At 40.2% G+C, this 18,572-nt stretch overlaps 1 protein-coding gene across 1 annotated transcript; it reads right to left on the bottom strand.

The window, feature by feature from the left end:
• Positions 1-4,536: 4,536 nt before the first annotated feature.
• LOC143263387 (uncharacterized) lies at positions 4,537-6,781 on the bottom strand. Its single transcript, XM_076528399.1, has one exon. It carries the CDS (start codon positions 6,560-6,562, stop codon positions 4,583-4,585), a length of 1,980 nt encoding a protein of 659 aa, XP_076384514.1. The 5' UTR covers positions 6,563-6,781; the 3' UTR covers positions 4,537-4,582.
• Between the last annotated feature and the right edge of the window lie 11,791 nt (positions 6,782-18,572).

The raw sequence follows: 18,572 nt of genomic DNA, 5'->3' as shown, positions 1-18,572 counted from the left end.
GCGCCATCGTTTATTTCCTTGCGAGTCAGCTTTTTTGGGTACAATCCACACCGGAGAGTTGTATAGTGATATTGATGATTCCACTATATTTGTGTCTAGCAATTCTTGTACCTGTTTGTTAATTTCCTCTTTATGTACTGGGGGAAATCTATATTGTCGTGTGTTTATTGGAATATCGTCTGTCGTTGGAATTTTGTGCCGAGATAAGTTGGTTCCTTGTAGTGTTTCCCCTGGGATGTAAAATCTGTCTGCGTTTCGTTCGATTAGTCGTAATATGTTCTTCTTTTCTTCCGAGTTGAGATGATCTAATCTTAGTAATTTTAGTATTGCTTGGAGACGATCTTGACGGCATATTGTCGTTGTAAGGCATGTTTTTATTTCTTTATCCTTGGGTTCCTCAAATTGTTGAAGCTTAACTACGGGTATGTCGAGGACATAATCCTTTAATGTAGTATTAGTTGCTCGGATATGAGCTCGTCCCTGGCTATTGGTTACGATCGCTTCACCGATGAATATACCATTTTCTTTGGTTATGAGTGGTATATAACCTTGCTTTTCTTCCGAATTTATTATGGTAACCATGATTGCTATCGATGTTCGTTTTGGAATTGTTACTTGTTGGGGTTCATAGAAAGGTATGTAAGTGTTTCCCCAATTTAAGTGTTTCCCGGAGTAGTCAATTGTTGCTTGATAAGTTTGCATGAAGTTGGATCCTAAGATTCCACATTGGTCTATCGGCATTTTATCACTGACAACGTGAAAGAGTACTGGATGACCTGCTATCCTGATTTTAACAGTCCCTAAGGTGTCCAGGATTTCGGCCGAGATTCCTCTAATATGAATAATGTCGTCAGTGTTGATGTCGTCAGAGCTGGATATCATGCATTCTTTTATTAAATTAACTTCTGACCCAGAATCTACAAGGAGTGTAACAATTCCGTGCATGTCGGGTGAGGTGATCATAACTGTCGGTGTGTTGGTAGTAGAGTCTAATCGAACAGTGATAGCTCGCTTAGGTCTATCTCTGCGTTTTCCTCTTGCTTCGATTGTTTGCTCGGGCCCTTGGTCTTCTGTATTATTGATTGCGTTGGTGTTGATGGCCCAGGCACCGGAGATACAGGTTTCTCCGTAGTAGCTGGTCTTATTTTCATGACTGAACGGCGCTGGTTCGGGTTCGCTCCCTTGGGTGCGCCGGAATTCCCATGGGAGGGGTTGCCGTTTCCCGTTCGTTGATTGCCGTATGGAACTATTTCGCCAGAATCGATTTTAGCTTTAAATTTGTAGCAATCCTTGATTAGGTGGCCTGGTTTTTTACAATAATTGCAAGAGATCTGTTTGGTTAGAGAATTAGGATCGTTGCTTGAGTTTTGATTTGATTCAAACCTCCTGGGCGGTAGGGTGGTATTCCACTGAGGCCTTTGTTCAAAAGCTTGTCTATTCGGATTTCGATGTTGGTTTATTGGTTGTCCGTAATTTCTGTGATCTCGAAATCTAGGGTTGTAGGTCTTAGTCCTTTCTTCCTCCACCTCGATTTCTTTTGTGATTTTGATCGCGTTGGTGTATACTTCTTCTAGGTTTTTGTAACCTTCTAGCTTGATCCTGATGCTAATTTCAGATGGGAGACCTTTGATGAAACCATCTATCACTTCACTGTCGATAATTTTTATTAAGGCTTCGGGCAGCCCCTTGTAGTTTGCCCGTTCGCCGTCTATTATTGCCAATCTTAAATCTTTAACACGGCTAATGTAATCGAGTATAGGTTCGCCGGGTTTCTTAAAAATATTGCCTAATTCTCCTTTATATTGGTTAATGGATTTGTGCGGACCGAACATTGCTTTTAATTTTATACCGAACTGTTCTATTGTCGTTAGATTTGAGTCTTCTATAGCCATTAGCGCATGCCCTTTTAACTTATTAGTGAGTAATTTAACTAAATATGGTTCTTGGTTTTCCGGAATCATTGTTTTAGCTCTATCGCATGCTCTGAGAAATTGAAATATGGATGGTTTGTAGCCATCGAAGAATGGAACGGTCTCCAGCGCGTCTTTTACACTAATGGGATTATCAATACAATCAACTGGGTCAACTGTACTAAATATTGGTGCGGGGACAGTGCGCTTTGGAAGTGGAGTAAACACTTCTGGTTTGGTTAGGTAGTTTGCTTTTAGAACATTCAGTGCATCGTTAATTTGTTCTAACTCTGATTTAAATTTGGTAAACAACGCATTGTTTCTTTCGATTCCCTCTTGGGCAATCAACAATGTTTCTAATTTCTCGTTTAGCTTGAATACAAGATCGTTACTTTCCCTCGATTTGGTTAGTTCTTCTAAAATTCTATTTATTAGTTCAGTTGAAATATTATTATCGTCGAGGATTGAGTTAGTATCGTCACGACTGGTTCCGGGTTGATCCATATTGAAAAAAGGAAAAAAAAACAAAAAAAACAAAAAAACAAAAAAAAATCGTCAAAAGGCAACTAAACGCTCAAGTTTTATTTTTTTTTTTTTACGTACTTTTGTGGTAAAAAGCCTTCAATTTCTGCGATCAATCCCACCGCGCTGCCACCAAAAAATTTCTATGTTACGATCGTTAGTATTGAATGAATGATTGAAAGGATTGTTCGCAGTTTCGAACCTGCCTGCATACACCGGTTGCAGTTCGGGAAATTGAAGGGAAATAAATGAAATGGTTTTACCACTCATTCAAGATACTAGTGGATATTTTATTAAAATTAAATGTTTAACAAATTGATGTTAAAATATTGGGGGTCCCAATCGGGGTCACGAAAATCTTCCTCTTGGAAGAGGCGCTCCAACTCGTCGTCGTGATAACGGTCTTTCTCCGTTACCGGGTCGTAAACTTCCACGGACGGAGGAGAATCCGGGAACGGATCTGGCCTCAGTGCCTCCTCGGCCAGCTCCCTCCCAATATCGCGGAGCCTCTGCTCAAATTTTACTGTAGCCTCCCGTTGGAGTGCGCGGATTTTTCGGATGATTTTTGTCTTACGTCCCCCTCGACGTTTATTATTCGAACGTTTATTATTCTTGGTATCATTCATCTAAAGATTAATTTTCATTTTGATTACTTATATGTATATATATATATATATATATATATATATATATATATATTGGATTCTTATTATTATTATTATTCTCTCAGTATTATTATAAGCGTCTTTGGACGCAGCTTGTTCGGCACGTATAAGCGTCACTTGGACGCAGCTAGGTTGGAAGTATAAGCGTCGATTGGACGCAGCTAGGTTGGGAGTATAAGCGTCGATTGGACGCAGCTAGGTTGGGAGTATAAGCGTCGATTGGACGCAGAATAAGTGCCAGTCCAGAGAGGTAAATAATAATAAGAAGAATCACACTTGGTTAATACTGAGTAGAATAGTGAAATTGAAACGTTTGAATATGGGTTGAACTATTTTTATCTAATGGACTAAATTTAAACTTATTAAAAGTACAAACTCGTCGTTAGAACAAAGAACCATGCACTGAGTTTTACAAATTTTATAAGTACCTTAGCGTATATTCGTCGTTAATTTACTTAGATGATGCTGATCACTTGATCACTTTGACTTTTTATGTACTCGTAGACTGTTAGATAGAACTCTGTTCGCAAGACTGTTGTTCGGAAGACTGCCTTCTGCGGACCTCGCCTGTGTTTTTATAGGCCGCAGCCAGTGGTCAGACAGGTGGGGGTTCCCGTGTGACTGTGCCTTCGCGGGCTGTCCCGCTGCATTCCATTCCCATCTGCATTTTGCAGGTGTGCCGACTGTTATCGCAGTCACGTACGTCTCGGCGAGACCGAGTCTACGTGCCTCTTCTCGCTGCCTGCATCCGCTGGCGTGCCGGTCCTTATCGCAGTCACGTACTTTGCATGGGACCGAGTCTTCGCGGCTTGTCTCGCCGCATACCTTTCCTATCTGCATCCGCTGGCGCGCCGGTCCTTATCGCAGTCACGTACTTTGCATGGGACCGAGTCTTCGCGGCTTGTCTCGCCGCATACCTTTCCTATCTGCATCCGCTGGCGCGCCGGTCCTTATCGCAGTCACGTACGGTCCGTGTGCCAACTTCTGCCTTGCGCTTCCCATCAGAGTATTGACATCGCCACAACGACTGAGTGGGGACACTCGCTGGCGGGGATGGCTACGATTGTTCGGCCATCGCGTCAGTTGAGTCTTAGGTGTTAGACAGTGCGGTACGATAGTATTAGCTAAGACCAGTCGCGAGTGTAATCACAGTTCGTTCATTACCTTTTTGCTATTAGTTTTTCGTTTTCTGTTTCTACGACTGTTTTTTCGGCGAGCTGTGATTCTCGTTCGTGGTGAGTTTATAGTTCTATCTTTAAAAGCGATATGGTGTATTCGGGAGGTGTTACGTTTTTGACACTTTTAGTTTAAATTCTTTTAGTTTTAGTGTACATTTTCGGAATTTTAAATTGAAGGGCCGAGCGCTCAAGTGGTGTCAAATTGCGATGTAATTTGACACCATAACTCAAAATTTTTCGAGCGCCCGGCGCTCGACCCGTCTTTACAATAACGCTTTGTCGTGGGACGCGATTTTACAATAATGCTTCAGTCGCGGGACGTGACACCTTCCCCCTTAGATAGCAAATTTCTAAGAGAAATTTGTTCCAGGTTTCGTATGGCTGCTCGGCGTTCGGCGGTATCGGGTCTGCTTGTTTGTGTCTGGCAATCTACGCTGGTGGGTTCTGGATCATTGTCCGCATCGACTTGATATTTATGTTTGCTGGCACGGTGAAGAAGGAGGTGTGTGATTGAACTCCATGCTGCTCCGCATAGATGAAGACCGCAACCATACGTGGAATGTATCTGATAGCCTTGTATTATCGTATCCACTATTGTTTTAAATATTCTGAATATAATAAAAATACCAATCAGTCCAGCGCTAACGGATCCGAAGCGTAGGAATCCGTTCCAAAATTTGGTTGCTGCATTTTCGGCTATTTGATTTAATGTGTCCTCATTTATCATATCCATAAGAGACAAGGTTCCGCTCGGAATGTTTTTTCCCGTCATTGTCCGTGCCATTGAATTTATTATTGCTGCTTTTTCCGCCGGGAACATGATATGATCCCTCAAGTTATTCAAGTCCTTTTGAGTGTATATGCCGCTAGTGGCTAGGTTTAGTGGGTTGATATAACGCCAAATTGGTTCTTTTAGTGGTTGTAGGACTTGTGGAGGAACCGTCTCTGTCGGCCTAGGTAACAATTTATGCCAAGACTGATCAATTTCGTACATAACAGGCAACACATGGCTGCAGTCTCTCTGCGTGCCATGGTTAGAGAGTATTCGTGTTTTGGGCGTTAAGAACATCGTGCGGTTATTGTGAGTAACTGGTAACTCGTTATAGCATTCTTGAGCGTGTCTTACTTGTACGTTCACCGGAATACATTTTATAATGTGAATCACTTCTCCAGCAACCAGTGCCATATGTCCGGGCAACTTGGTTACTGTTTGGGCAAATTCATCTGGTTTTAGCGTAGCCAAGGTTAATGCGTTTGTCAGAACTTGTTTCTCTAGATCGCATTTTTGTTTTAGCAAATTCCGATAAAGGGTGGTCATCTGTGTTTTTATGTGTTTTTCAATGTACACGAATTTAGAGTTGATATACGTAAAAATGTCGAAATTTTCTACACGTGTCCTCTTTGCCGTTGTGAACGTGTTTCCCTTATTTGTTTCAAGAATAAAGAGTTTGGGATGTTCGGTTTGGAACAGCGTGTATCCACAAATCGGCATTTCGCCCGTTTTGGTAAATGCGAACGTGATTTCTTTGGTTGTGAGTGCAAATACAGATGGGGTTGGTTGTTGATTTAAGGTTTCTGTAATTTTTGAGGCCAGTCCTTCATACAGTACATCGTATTGGTCAAATTTGCAGGTTGAAACTGGGAATGGTTTCCAATAGGTGTAACCGTCTTCGTTGTCAAGGCATGTGCCACTTTGGAAACCACAGATTGTTCCTGATTTTAAAATGACTTTGTTCGCCTCTAGACGAACTGGAACGGAGGATGCTCGTATAGTTATTGTGGCAGTAGCTTGCACTACTACATTCTCCCATGACCCGTATGGGTCCGAGAAATCGGCTCCATGACAGGTTCCATCAATATTTAGTTTACCAGCCATTGTGAAGGGTCGAGTTACCGTGGTATTAGTTTTTAACCCATATAGGAAAGTATTTCTTCCTGCGTGAAATATTCCAAATTGGTGCATTTGGTTGCACTCTTCTTCGGTTGTTGTTTCCAAGTATTGGTTGATGCCATTTTGCACTGCCGAGATATGTGAGTGCATGCCGCAGTAGTGTATGGTTCTTGCTATTTCCACTTTACATTGTATGACGTCTACGTAGTTGAACTCTGACAGTTGTAGCAGTTGAATATATGTTTGCTCCGTCATTGTGGTTAATTGCTCGGTATCGCAATCGCCAATTTCATTGAGAGATACCGTGGTGATATTCAGGTTATTGCCGCTGCAATCATATCCGACGATGGCCCAGCTCATTCGCACATAACAAAGCATTAACCAAATAGTTAACATCTGGAATCAAATGTTTTATTTTTTATGATACGCTTTCTTTTACAAATTTGTTAAGTTTACTTATTTCATCATATAAACTTAGAAATAAATTGCCGCAGTAGTGTAATAGTAGTAAATTAACGTCCATCATTAAAATTCATTATGTGTTCGCTATCTATAGCATAACCCGACGAGACGTATTCCCACTGTTCAAAAGTTAGTTCAAAGTGAGTCTCAATGCACTGGAGACACTGGGATGCACATTTCACGTTCACAAGGGGCGTGAGACAATTGTTGCATTCGCTGAAGTGTAGAAGTCCTTCGGAGGAAGTGATGGCATGAGTCCATTCGATCAATACAAATTGTTCCTTCAGACTGGGGTGTAAGTCTTCATAACAATATGCGCACAGGTTGTTTCCGGGATAGGCGGTGTTGGCTAGTCTGAATATTGCCTGCGTTATTAGTTTCACGCAGTAAAGATTTAGAAGGGTGGCGTAGATGTCTGGGTATTCTTCAAGAATGACTCCGTCTATGGCTTGTATCAAGTTTTTATATTCTTCCACATTATATTCTTGTAATGGGTTCGGGACCCCCATTTTGACTCTACCATCTGCAGATTACGTCAATTAGCAGGTTTGAGTTTATTGCAGCCCACCCGCTTGTTGACAGTTCTAAATATTCTTCAATGCACTCTGTGCATCGCCAAGCCGGACGTACATTGGCAATCCGCACGTCACATTTATGACAATGCACCGCCCACACTATTGTGTGCACATTTCCCAGCGAATGCCATCCACCTTCGTGAAAAAAGGGCTGATCTTCTTCATCTGCACCCAAGTAACACTCTTGGCACAGGCGGCGTCTCAATCGGGATACGTAGATCGGGGTCCTTGATACCGCAATTATACAAAATAATTGGAGGAGCCGTCCATATGTTTCCGGATGATGGATTGGTAAAATTCCGTCTATTGGTCCGTAGAATTCTTCCAAGTCCTCTGGATCTTCTTTATAGTTTTCCCGGGGAATTGGCATACTGGTTGAAAATACAGAATTGAGTTTAGGTTCCTTCTTATTTATAATTTGCAACAGTCTGTGGTCTTCGTCGATAGTGATCATTCAGTCCGTCTGTTGTATGTAGTCTTCAAGTCGATGGTCGGTATATTTTATATTTTAGATCTAATATGAGCTAGTTTTAATTTATTAAGGTGAACGGTACGCAGAGTACCTCCAAATAAGATTTTTACATTCTCCTTGGGTAGGAGTTCTATAACCTTGTGCGGGCCGGTGTATTGGTTACAGAATTTACCTCTCAAGGGTTCTTTCAGTAAATATACTAGATCTCCTGCTTTAAAATTTTGAGGATTTATTCGTTTGTCGTAATAATGTTTCGATCTGGTTTTCGCTGCAATCAAATTTTTTCGAGCCGATAATTGTAATTTGTTTATTGTAGTGTGTAGTTCTTGGAGATAATCTGCGTAGGTAGGTTCTACGTTTTCTCTAACGGGATTGTAGCTGCTAGGTTCGCGAGCAATTCTACCAAAAATTAGTTCATGAGGAGAAAACTTAGTACCTTCGTGAACAGAAGTATTGTAAGAAAACATTGCTAGTTCTAACCAGTCGTCCCAGTTAGACGAGTTCGTTACATATTGTTTAAGGTATTCTATTAAGACGTGATGCGACCTTTCGATAGAACCATTACTTTGCGGATGATATGCGGTAGTTTTATAATGTTTTATTTTAAATTTCTTTGATACCTGTTTCATTAAATTTGACGTAAAGTTAGAACCTTGATCCGTTAGTATTGCCCTGGGGGCTCCGAATCGGCATACCAGATGTTTGATAAAGGCATCCGCTATATCCGCAGAGGTGGTTTGATCTAAAGGTACAGCTAAAGAATATTTTGTTAGTAAGTCCTGCATGGTTAGTATATATCTATTTTTCCTTTTAGTTTCTGGTAAAGGACCAACTATATCTAGACTGACTTTATCAAAGGCGTTTCCTGGTGTATCTGTCAACACCATAGGTTGCCTTGTTTTTATTCTTGTCAGTTTTTTCAGTTGACATTCATTGCATGTTCGGATGAAGTCCCTAATATCTTTTTTCATACCATCCCAATAAAACTTTGGTCGAATTCTATGATATGTTTTCGTTATACCCTTGTGTCCTCCAATTGCAGATGCGTGATTTTCGTTTATAATACTTAGTCTTTCCGTTACTGGGGGTATTGTGATTTTACCGGTACATACGGTTATGTTTACATTCTGGTCTCTAAATATTTGTTTGAGTTCGTTTAGTATGTACTTCCAAGGGATATCTTCTATAGTTTCTGTTTTGCGTATTGAGAAAGATTTCAGTTGTAGTTCTTGTGCTACGTCCAATAAAGAGGCCAGACAATTGGTAACATTTATAGGCTCTATAGGCGTGTGATTATTGGCTTTGACAGGGAGTGCTATAATGTAGAATGATTCGGTAGGATGAAGTCTGGCTCGTTCAAACGTTAGGTCGATGAATGTTCCCAATTGGTTAGCTTCGTTTAATTCTTTCGCACCTTCGTCGATTGGATTGCCGTCCATGTCAATGAATACGACTTTGTGTGTTTTGCTCATGTTCAAGGGCTCACGGCTTTCAATTATGTGTAAGTGTGGGTTGCGTTGTTGGTCGTGGTCTTCGATCGCAGTCTCGTCAGGGTTGCTCAAGGGGCTTATATGTTCCCAAAGCACGTCTCCTTGGCTAGGCGTTAATTCCATGTCGTTGGTTATTGAATTGTTCTCGGGTACGTCATCAAACAGTCTGGCGGCTATTGGTTCGGGTGATGATTCTTCTATATCTTGGTGGTATGGTGTTGGTGCTGGTATAGGTGTGGTCAAGTCGTCACATTTCTTACGTTTTCTCGTTGCGTCGAACATGGGTGAATCGTCCGATGAGATGTTTAGGTCATCCTTTTTCTTCTTCAATGGGTTGTTTATAGAAATATATTCTTCTTCTTCTTCTGCATCTTCGAAAGATATAGAGGCTGTTCTCTTTCTGGCTGATTTCGTTTTATCTACAGGTTGGATAGGTTATTATATTGTTCGGGTGGATTTCGTGACAAAGCGTCTGCGTTGGCGTTGGCTCTTCCTTCCTTATATTGTATTTTATATTCGTATTCTGACAGTTTCAATTTCCATTTCCACAATCTTGAGGTTGGGTCTTTGATTGAATGTAGCCATACTAGTGGTTTGTGGTCTGTAACTATGTTGAATTGTCGTCCGTATAGGTAAGGCCGAAAATATGTGGTGCAGTATACAATCGCAAGACATTCCTTCTCTATTGTTGAATATTTTTGTTCGGCAGGATTTAATACACGGGAGGCGTATGCTATGGGTAGATCCTTGCCTATCGCCCCCTGACTGAGTACGCCTCCAATAGCATATCCGGACGCGTCAGTTGTTAAGTTGAATGTTTGTTTGAAATCCGGAAATTGAAGTATTGGTTCTGTTACAAGGGCTTCTTTTAACGTTTGGAATGATTGTTCCTGGGTTTCTCGCCATTTGAATTGGGTATCCTTTTTTAATAGATCGGTAAGAGGTTTAGCTGTTGCAGAAAATTTTTGGATAAATCTGCGATAATAACCAGCTAGTCCTAGGAATTGTTTAATTTGTTTTGGATTTTTAGGTTTTGGGAAATTTTTCACCGCCTCGATCTTTTTGGGGTCTGGTTTTAGACCGGACTCGCTAATAATGTGTCCTAAGTAGGCAACTTCATGTCGTAGAAACTCACATTTGTCTGGTTGTAGGGATAGGTTGGCTTCTCTTAGACGATTCATCAGCTTGTTGAATTTCATTTCATGTTCTTGTAGCGATCTGGCATATAACACAATATCGTCTAGATATACGAATAATTCTGTCCCTTGTAGTCCAGACAGAACGCTATTCATTAGCCTTTGAAAGGTGGCTGGTGCGTTCTTTAAGCCGAATGGCATTCTTTTGAATTGAAAGTGTCCATATGGTGTTGAAAAAGCTGTTTTGTGAGCATCCTCTGGTGCCATTTTAATTTGATGGAATCCAGAAGCTAAGTCGAAAGTGGAAAAGTATTTGGCGCTTCCAAGTTGATCGAGGATTTCCGTGATATTAGGTAATGGGTATGCGTCATTGATCGTTTTATCGTTGAGGTTTCGGTAATCGATGACTAGGCGCCATCGTTTATTTCCTTGCGAGTCAGCTTTTTTGGGTACAATCCACACCGGAGAGTTGTATGGTGATATTGATGATTCCACTATATTTGTGTCTAGCAATTCTTGTACCTGTTTGTTAATTTCCTCTTTATGTACTGGGGGAAATCTATATTGTCGTGTGTTTATTGGAATATCGTCTGTCGTTGGAATTTTGTGCCGAGATAAGTTGGTTCCTTGTAGTGTTTCCCCTGGGATGTAAAATCTGTCTGCGTTTCGTTCGATTAGTCGTAATATGTTCTTCTTTTCTTCCGAGTTGAGATGATCTAATCTTAGTAATTTTAGTATTGCTTGGAGACGATCTTGACGGCATATTGTCGTTGTAAGGCATGTTTTTATTTCTTTATCCTTGGGTTCCTCAAATTGTTGAAGCTTAACTACGGGTATGTCGAGGACATAATCCTTTAATGTAGTATTAGTTGCTCGGATATGAGCTCGTCCCTGGCTATTGGTTACGATCGCTTCACCGATGAATATACCATTTTCTTTGGTTATGAGTGGTATATAACCTTGCTTTTCTTCCGAATTTATTATGGTAACCATGATTGCTATCGATGTTCGTTTTGGAATTGTTACTTGTTGGGGTTCATAGAAAGGTATGTAAGTGTTTCCCCAATTTAAGTGTTTCCCGGAGTAGTCAATTGTTGCTTGATAAGTTTGCATGAAGTTGGATCCTAAGATTCCACATTGGTCTATCGGCATTTTATCACTGACAACGTGAAAGAGTACTGGATGACCTGCTATCCTGATTTTAACAGTCCCTAAGGTGTCCAGGATTTCGGCCGAGATTCCTCTAATATGAATAATGTCGTCAGTGTTGATGTCGTCAGAGCTGGATATCATGCATTCTTTTATTAAATTAACTTCTGACCCAGAATCTACAAGGAGTGTAACAATTCCGTGCATGTCGGGTGAGGTGATCATAACTGTCGGTGTGTTGGTAGTAGAGTCTAATCGAACAGTGATAGCTCGCTTAGGTCTATCTCTGCGTTTTCCTCTTGCTTCGATTGTTTGCTCGGGCCCTTGGTCTTCTGTATTATTGATTGCGTTGGTGTTGATGGCCCAGGCACCGGAGATACAGGTTTCTCCGTAGTAGCTGGTCTTATTTTCATGACTGAACGGCGCTGGTTCGGGTTCGCTCCCTTGGGTGCGCCGGAATTCCCATGGGAGGGGTTGCCGTTTCCCGTTCGTTGATTGCCGTATGGAACTATTTCGCCAGAATCGATTTTAGCTTTAAATTTGTAGCAATCCTTGATTAGGTGGCCTGGTTTTTTACAATAATTGCAAGAGATCTGTTTGGTTAGAGAATTAGGATCGTTGCTTGAGTTTTGATTTGATTCAAACCTCCTGGGCGGTAGGGTGGTATTCCACTGAGGCCTTTGTTCAAAAGCTTGTCTATTCGGATTTCGATGTTGGTTTATTGGTTGTCCGTAATTTCTGTGATCTCGAAATCTAGGGTTGTAGGTCTTAGTCCTTTCTTCCTCCACCTCGATTTCTTTTGTGATTTTGATCGCGTTGGTGTATACTTCTTCTAGGTTTTTGTAACCTTCTAGCTTGATCCTGATGCTAATTTCAGATGGGAGACCTTTGATGAAACCATCTATCACTTCACTGTCGATAATTTTTATTAAGGCTTCGGGCAGCCCCTTGTAGTTTGCCCGTTCGCCGTCTATTATTGCCAATCTTAAATCTTTAACACGGCTAATGTAATCGAGTATAGGTTCGCCGGGTTTCTTAAAAATATTGCCTAATTCTCCTTTATATTGGTTAATGGATTTGTGCGGACCGAACATTGCTTTTAATTTTATACCGAACTGTTCTATTGTCGTTAGATTTGAGTCTTCTATAGCCATTAGCGCATGCCCTTTTAACTTATTAGTGAGTAATTTAACTAAATATGGTTCTTGGTTTTCCGGAATCATTGTTTTAGCTCTATCGCATGCTCTGAGAAATTGAAATATGGATGGTTTGTAGCCATCGAAGAATGGAACGGTCTCCAGCGCGTCTTTTACACTAATGGGATTATCAATACAATCAACTGGGTCAACTGTACTAAATATTGGTGCGGGGACAGTGCGCTTTGGAAGTGGAGTAAACACTTCTGGTTTGGTTAGGTAGTTTGCTTTTAGAACATTCAGTGCATCGTTAATTTGTTCTAACTCTGATTTAAATTTGGTAAACAACGCATTGTTTCTTTCGATTCCCTCTTGGGCAATCAACAATGTTTCTAATTTCTCGTTTAGCTTGAATACAAGATCGTTACTTTCCCTCGATTTGGTTAGTTCTTCTAAAATTCTATTTATTAGTTCAGTTGAAATATTATTATCGTCGAGGATTGAGTTAGTATCGTCACGACTGGTTCCGGGTTGATCCATATTGAAAAAAGGAAAAAAAAACAAAAAAAACAAAAAAACAAAAAAAAATCGTCAAAAGGCAACTAAACGCTCAAGTTTTATTTTTTTTTTTTTACGTACTTTTGTGGTAAAAAGCCTTCAATTTCTGCGATCAATCCCACCGCGCTGCCACCAAAAAATTTCTATGTTACGATCGTTAGTATTGAATGAATGATTGAAAGGATTGTTCGCAGTTTCGAACCTGCCTGCATACACCGGTTGCAGTTCGGGAAATTGAAGGGAAATAAATGAAATGGTTTTACCACTCATTCAAGATACTAGTGGATATTTTATTAAAATTAAATGTTTAACAAATTGATGTTAAAATATTGGGGGTCCCAATCGGGGTCACGAAAATCTTCCTCTTGGAAGAGGCGCTCCAACTCGTCGTCGTGATAACGGTCTTTCTCCGTTACCGGGTCGTAAACTTCCACGGACGGAGGAGAATCCGGGAACGGATCTGGCCTCAGTGCCTCCTCGGCCAGCTCCCTCCCAATATCGCGGAGCCTCTGCTCAAATTTTACTGTAGCCTCCCGTTGGAGTGCGCGGATTTTTCGGATGATTTTTGTCTTACGTCCCCCTCGACGTTTATTATTCGAACGTTTATTATTCTTGGTATCATTCATCTAAAGATTAATTTTCATTTTGATTACTTATATGTATATATATATATATATATATATATATATATATATATATTGGATTCTTATTATTATTATTATTCTCTCAGTATTATTATAAGCGTCTTTGGACGCAGCTTGTTCGGCACGTATAAGCGTCACTTGGACGCAGCTAGGTTGGAAGTATAAGCGTCGATTGGACGCAGCTAGGTTGGGAGTATAAGCGTCGATTGGACGCAGCTAGGTTGGGAGTATAAGCGTCGATTGGACGCAGAATAAGTGCCAGTCCAGAGAGGTAAATAATAATAAGAAGAATCACACTTGGTTAATACTGAGTAGAATAGTGAAATTGAAACGTTTGAATATGGGTTGAACTATTTTTATCTAATGGACTAAATTTAAACTTATTAAAAGTACAAACTCGTCGTTAGAACAAAGAACCATGCACTGAGTTTTACAAATTTTATAAGTACCTTAGCGTATATTCGTCGTTAATTTACTTAGATGATGCTGATCACTTGATCACTTTGACTTTTTATGTACTCGTAGACTGTTAGATAGAACTCTGTTCGCAAGACTGTTGTTCGGAAGACTGCCTTCTGCGGACCTCGCCTGTGTTTTTATAGGCCACAGCCAGTGGTCAGACAGGTGGGGGTTCCCGTGTGACTGTGCCTTCGCGGGCTGTCCCGCTGCATTCCATTCCCATCTGCATTTTGCAGGTGTGCCGACTGTTATCGCAGTCACGTACGTCTCGGCGAGACCGAGTCTACGTGCCTCTTCTCGCTGCCTGCATCCGCTGGCGTGCCGGTCCTTATCGCAGTCACGTACTTTGCATGGGACCGAGTCTTCGCGGCTTGTCTCGCCGCATACCTTTCCTATCTGCATCCGCTGGCGCGCCGGTCCTTATCGCAGTCACGTACTTTGCATGGGACCGAGTCTTCGCGGCTTGTCTCGCCGCATACCTTTCCTATCTGCATCCGCTGGCGCGCCGGTCCTTATCGCAGTCACGTACGGTCCGTGTGCCAACTTCTGCCTTGCGCTTCCCATCAGAGTATTGACATCGCCACAACGCCTGAGTGGAGACACTCGCTGGCGGGGATGGCTACGATTGTTCGGCCATCGCGTCAGTTGAGTCTTAGGTGTTAGACAGTGCGGTACGATAGTATTAGCTAAGACCAGTCGCGAGTGTAATCACAGTTCGTTCATTACCTTTTTGCTATTAGTTTTTCGTTTTCTGTTTCTACGACTGTTTTTTCGGCGAGCTGTGATTCTCGTTCGTGGTGAGTTTATAGTTCTATCTTTAAAAGCGATATGGTGTATTCGGGAGGTGTTACGTTTTTGACACTTTTAGTTTAAATTCTTTTAGTTTTAGTGTACATTTTCGGAATTTTAAATTGAAGGGCCGAGCGCTCAAGTGGTGTCAAATTGCGATGTAATTTGACACCATAACTCAAAATTTTTCGAGCGCCCGGCGCTCGACCCGTCTTTACAATAACGCTTTGTCGTGGGACGCGATTTTACAATAATGCTTCAGTCGCGGGACGTGACACACGTGATATTGACGTTAGATCGTTCGTTTCGCGTGGATATAAAGCTAATTCGAGTAATTCGCATGAATTTGAAGCTAAACTCTTGATTTCGCATGAATTTGAAGCTAAATTGTTCATTTCGCATGAATTTGAAGCTAAAACGTTTGTTTAAAATCGCTATTGCGCACGAATTTGAATCGAAATCGTTTGTTTAAAATCGCTATTTCGCACGAATTTGAATCGAAATCTTGTATTTCGCATGATATTGACGCTATAACGTTTGTTTCGCGTGAATTAGAAGCTAATTCGTGTATTTCGCCTGAATTTGAAGATAAATTGTTCATTTCCCATGAATTTGAAGCTAAAACGTTTGTTTAAAATCGCTATTGCGCACGAATTTGAATCGAAATCGTTTGTTTAAAATCGCTATTTCGCACGAATTTGAATCGAAATCGTGTGTTTCACGTGATATTGACGTTAGATCGTTCGTTTCGCGTGGATATAAAGCTAATTCGAGTAATTCGCATGAATTTGAAGCTAAATCGTTTGTTTAACATCGCTTTTTCGCACGAATTTGAGTCGAAATCGTGTATTTCGCATGATATTGTCGGTAAGTCGTTTGTTTCGGGTGGATTTAAAGCTAAATCGAGTAATTCGCATGAATTTGAAGCTAAACTGTTGATTTCGCATGAATTTGAAGCTAAATTGTTCATTTCGCATGAATTTGAAGCTACAACGTTTGTTTAAAATCGCTATTGCGCACGAATTTGAATCGAAATCGTTTGTTTAAAATCGCTATTTCGCACGAATTTGAATCGAAATCGTGTGTTTCACGTGATATTGACGTTAGATCGTTCGTTTCGCGTGGATATAAAGCTAATTCGTGTATTTCGCATGAATTTGAAGATAAATTGTTCATTTTGCATGAATTTGAAGCTAAATCGTTTGTTTGAAATCGCTTTTTCGCACGAATTTGAGTCGAAATCGTGTATTTCGCATGATATTGACGGTAAGTCGTTTGTTACGGGTGAATTTAAAGCTAAATCGAGTAATTCGCATGAATTTGAAGCTATATTGTTCATTTCGCATGAATTTGAAGCTAAATCATGTGTTTCGCTTGGACCTGAAGCTAACACGTCTGTTTCATATTGTGTTGAAGCTAATTCATGTCTACCACGAGTTTTTGAAGCTGAACCATTTGTTTCGCAGGAATTTGAAGCTATACCATGTGTTTGGTATGAATTTAATGCTAAATCATGTGATTCGTTTGGAATTGAAGCTAAATCATTTGTTTCGTCTGCAGTTGAAGCTAAGTAATCTATATCACAAGTATTTGAAGCTGAACCATTTTTTTCGCATGATTATTAAGCTAATCCATGTGTTTCGAATGTATTTGAAGCAAAATCATGTGTTTCGTACGGATTTGAATCAAACTGGTTTGTTTTGCCTGTATTTGAAACTAAATCATGTATATCACAAATATTTGAAGCTAAAGCATTTGGTTCGCATGGATTTGAAGCTAAACCTTCTACTTCGCATTGATTTGAAACTAAATCATGTGTTTCGCTTAGATTTGAAGCTAATTCTATTGTTTCGATGCAGTTGAAGCTAAATCATGTATATCACAAGTATTTGAAGCTAAAGCATTTGATTCACATGGATTTGAAGCTAAATATTCTACTTCGCATTGATTTGAAGCTAAATCATGTGTTTCGTTTGGATTTGAAGCTAACTCGTTTGTTTCGCATGCAGTTGAAGCTAAATCATGTATATCACAAGTATTTGAAGCTAAACCATTTGGTTCTCAAGCTAAGCCTTCCACTTCGCATTGATTTGAAGCTAAATCATGTGTTCGCATGGATTTGAAGCTAACTCGATTGTGTCATGTGCATTTGAAGCTATTTCACTTATATCGCATTTATCTGGAGACAAACATTTTGTTTCTCATGTATTTGAATCTAAGCCTTCTACTTCGCATTGATTTGAAGCTAAATCATGTGATACGCATGGATTTGAAGCTAACTCGTTTGTTTCGTCTGCATTTGAAGCTAAATTATATTTATCACCACTATTTGAACGTGAACCATTTGTATCGCATAGATTTGAAAGTAAGCCTCTGACTTCGCATTGATTTGAAGCTAAATCATGTGATTCGCATGGATTTGAAGCTATCTCGTTTGTTGCGCATGCAGTTGAAGCTATATCACTTATATTTGCAAGCATTTCAAGCCAAATCATACGTTTTGCATGGATTTGAAGCTAAACCTTCTACTTCGCATTGATTTGAAGTTAAATCATGTGTTTCCCTCGAGTGTGAAGCTAAATCGTTTGTTTCGCCTGCAGTTGATGCCGAATTATGTATATCACAAGTAATTGAAGCTAAACCATTTGAATCGCATGGATTTGTAGCTAAGCCTTCTACTTCGCATTGATTTGAAGTTAAATCATGTGTTTCGCTCGGATTTGAAGCAAACTGGTTGGTTTCGCATGCAGTTGAAGCTAAATCATGTATATCACAAGTATTTGAATCTAAACCATTTGTTTCGCCTGGATTCGAAGATAAGCATGCTACTTCGCATTCATTTGAAGCTAAATCATGTGATACGCATGGATTTGAAGCTAACTCGTTTGTTTCGCGTGCCTTTGAATCTAAATCATGTATATCACAAGTATTTGAAGCTAAACCATTTGATTCGCATGGATTTGAAGCTTAGCCTTCTACTTCGCATTGATTTGAAGCTAAATCCCGTGTTTCGCATGGATTTGAAGCTAACTCGTTTGTTTCGCATGCAGCTGAAGCTAAATCATGTATATCACAAGTATTTGAAGCTAAATCATTTGTTTCGCATAGATTTGAAGCAAAGACTTCTACTTCGCATTGATGTGAAGCTAAATCATGTGTTTCGCTTGGATTTGTAGCTATCTCGTTTGTTTCGCATGCAGTTGAAGCTAAATCATGTATATCGCAAGTATTTGAAGCTAAACCATATGTTTCGCATGGATTTGAAGCTAAGTCATGTATTACGCTTGGATTTGAATCTAACTCGTTTATTTCGCATGAACTTGAAGCTAAATTGTTCATTTCGCATGAATTTGAAGCTAAATTGTTCATTTCGCATGAATTTGGAGCTATATCGTTTGTTTAAAATCGCTATTTCGCAAGAATTTGAATCGAAATCTTGTATTTCGCATGATATTGACGCTATAACGTTTGTTTCGCGTGAATTAGAAGCTAATTCGTGTATTTCGCCTGAATTTGAAGCTAAATTGTTCATTTCC

The sequence above is a fragment of the Megalopta genalis genome, unplaced genomic scaffold, assembly GCF_051020955.1.
Source record: "Megalopta genalis isolate 19385.01 unplaced genomic scaffold, iyMegGena1_principal scaffold0534, whole genome shotgun sequence".
Classification (NCBI taxonomy): domain Eukaryota; kingdom Metazoa; phylum Arthropoda; class Insecta; order Hymenoptera; family Halictidae; genus Megalopta; species Megalopta genalis.
The sequence above is the reverse complement of the archived record's forward strand: the minus strand, read 5'-3'. Positions and strand labels throughout refer to the sequence as shown.

Coding starts and splice junctions, on each gene's coding strand:
- LOC143263387 (XM_076528399.1), bottom strand. CDS start 6,562: ATGTTAACTATTTGGTTAATGCTTTGTTATGTGCGAATGAGCTGGGCC.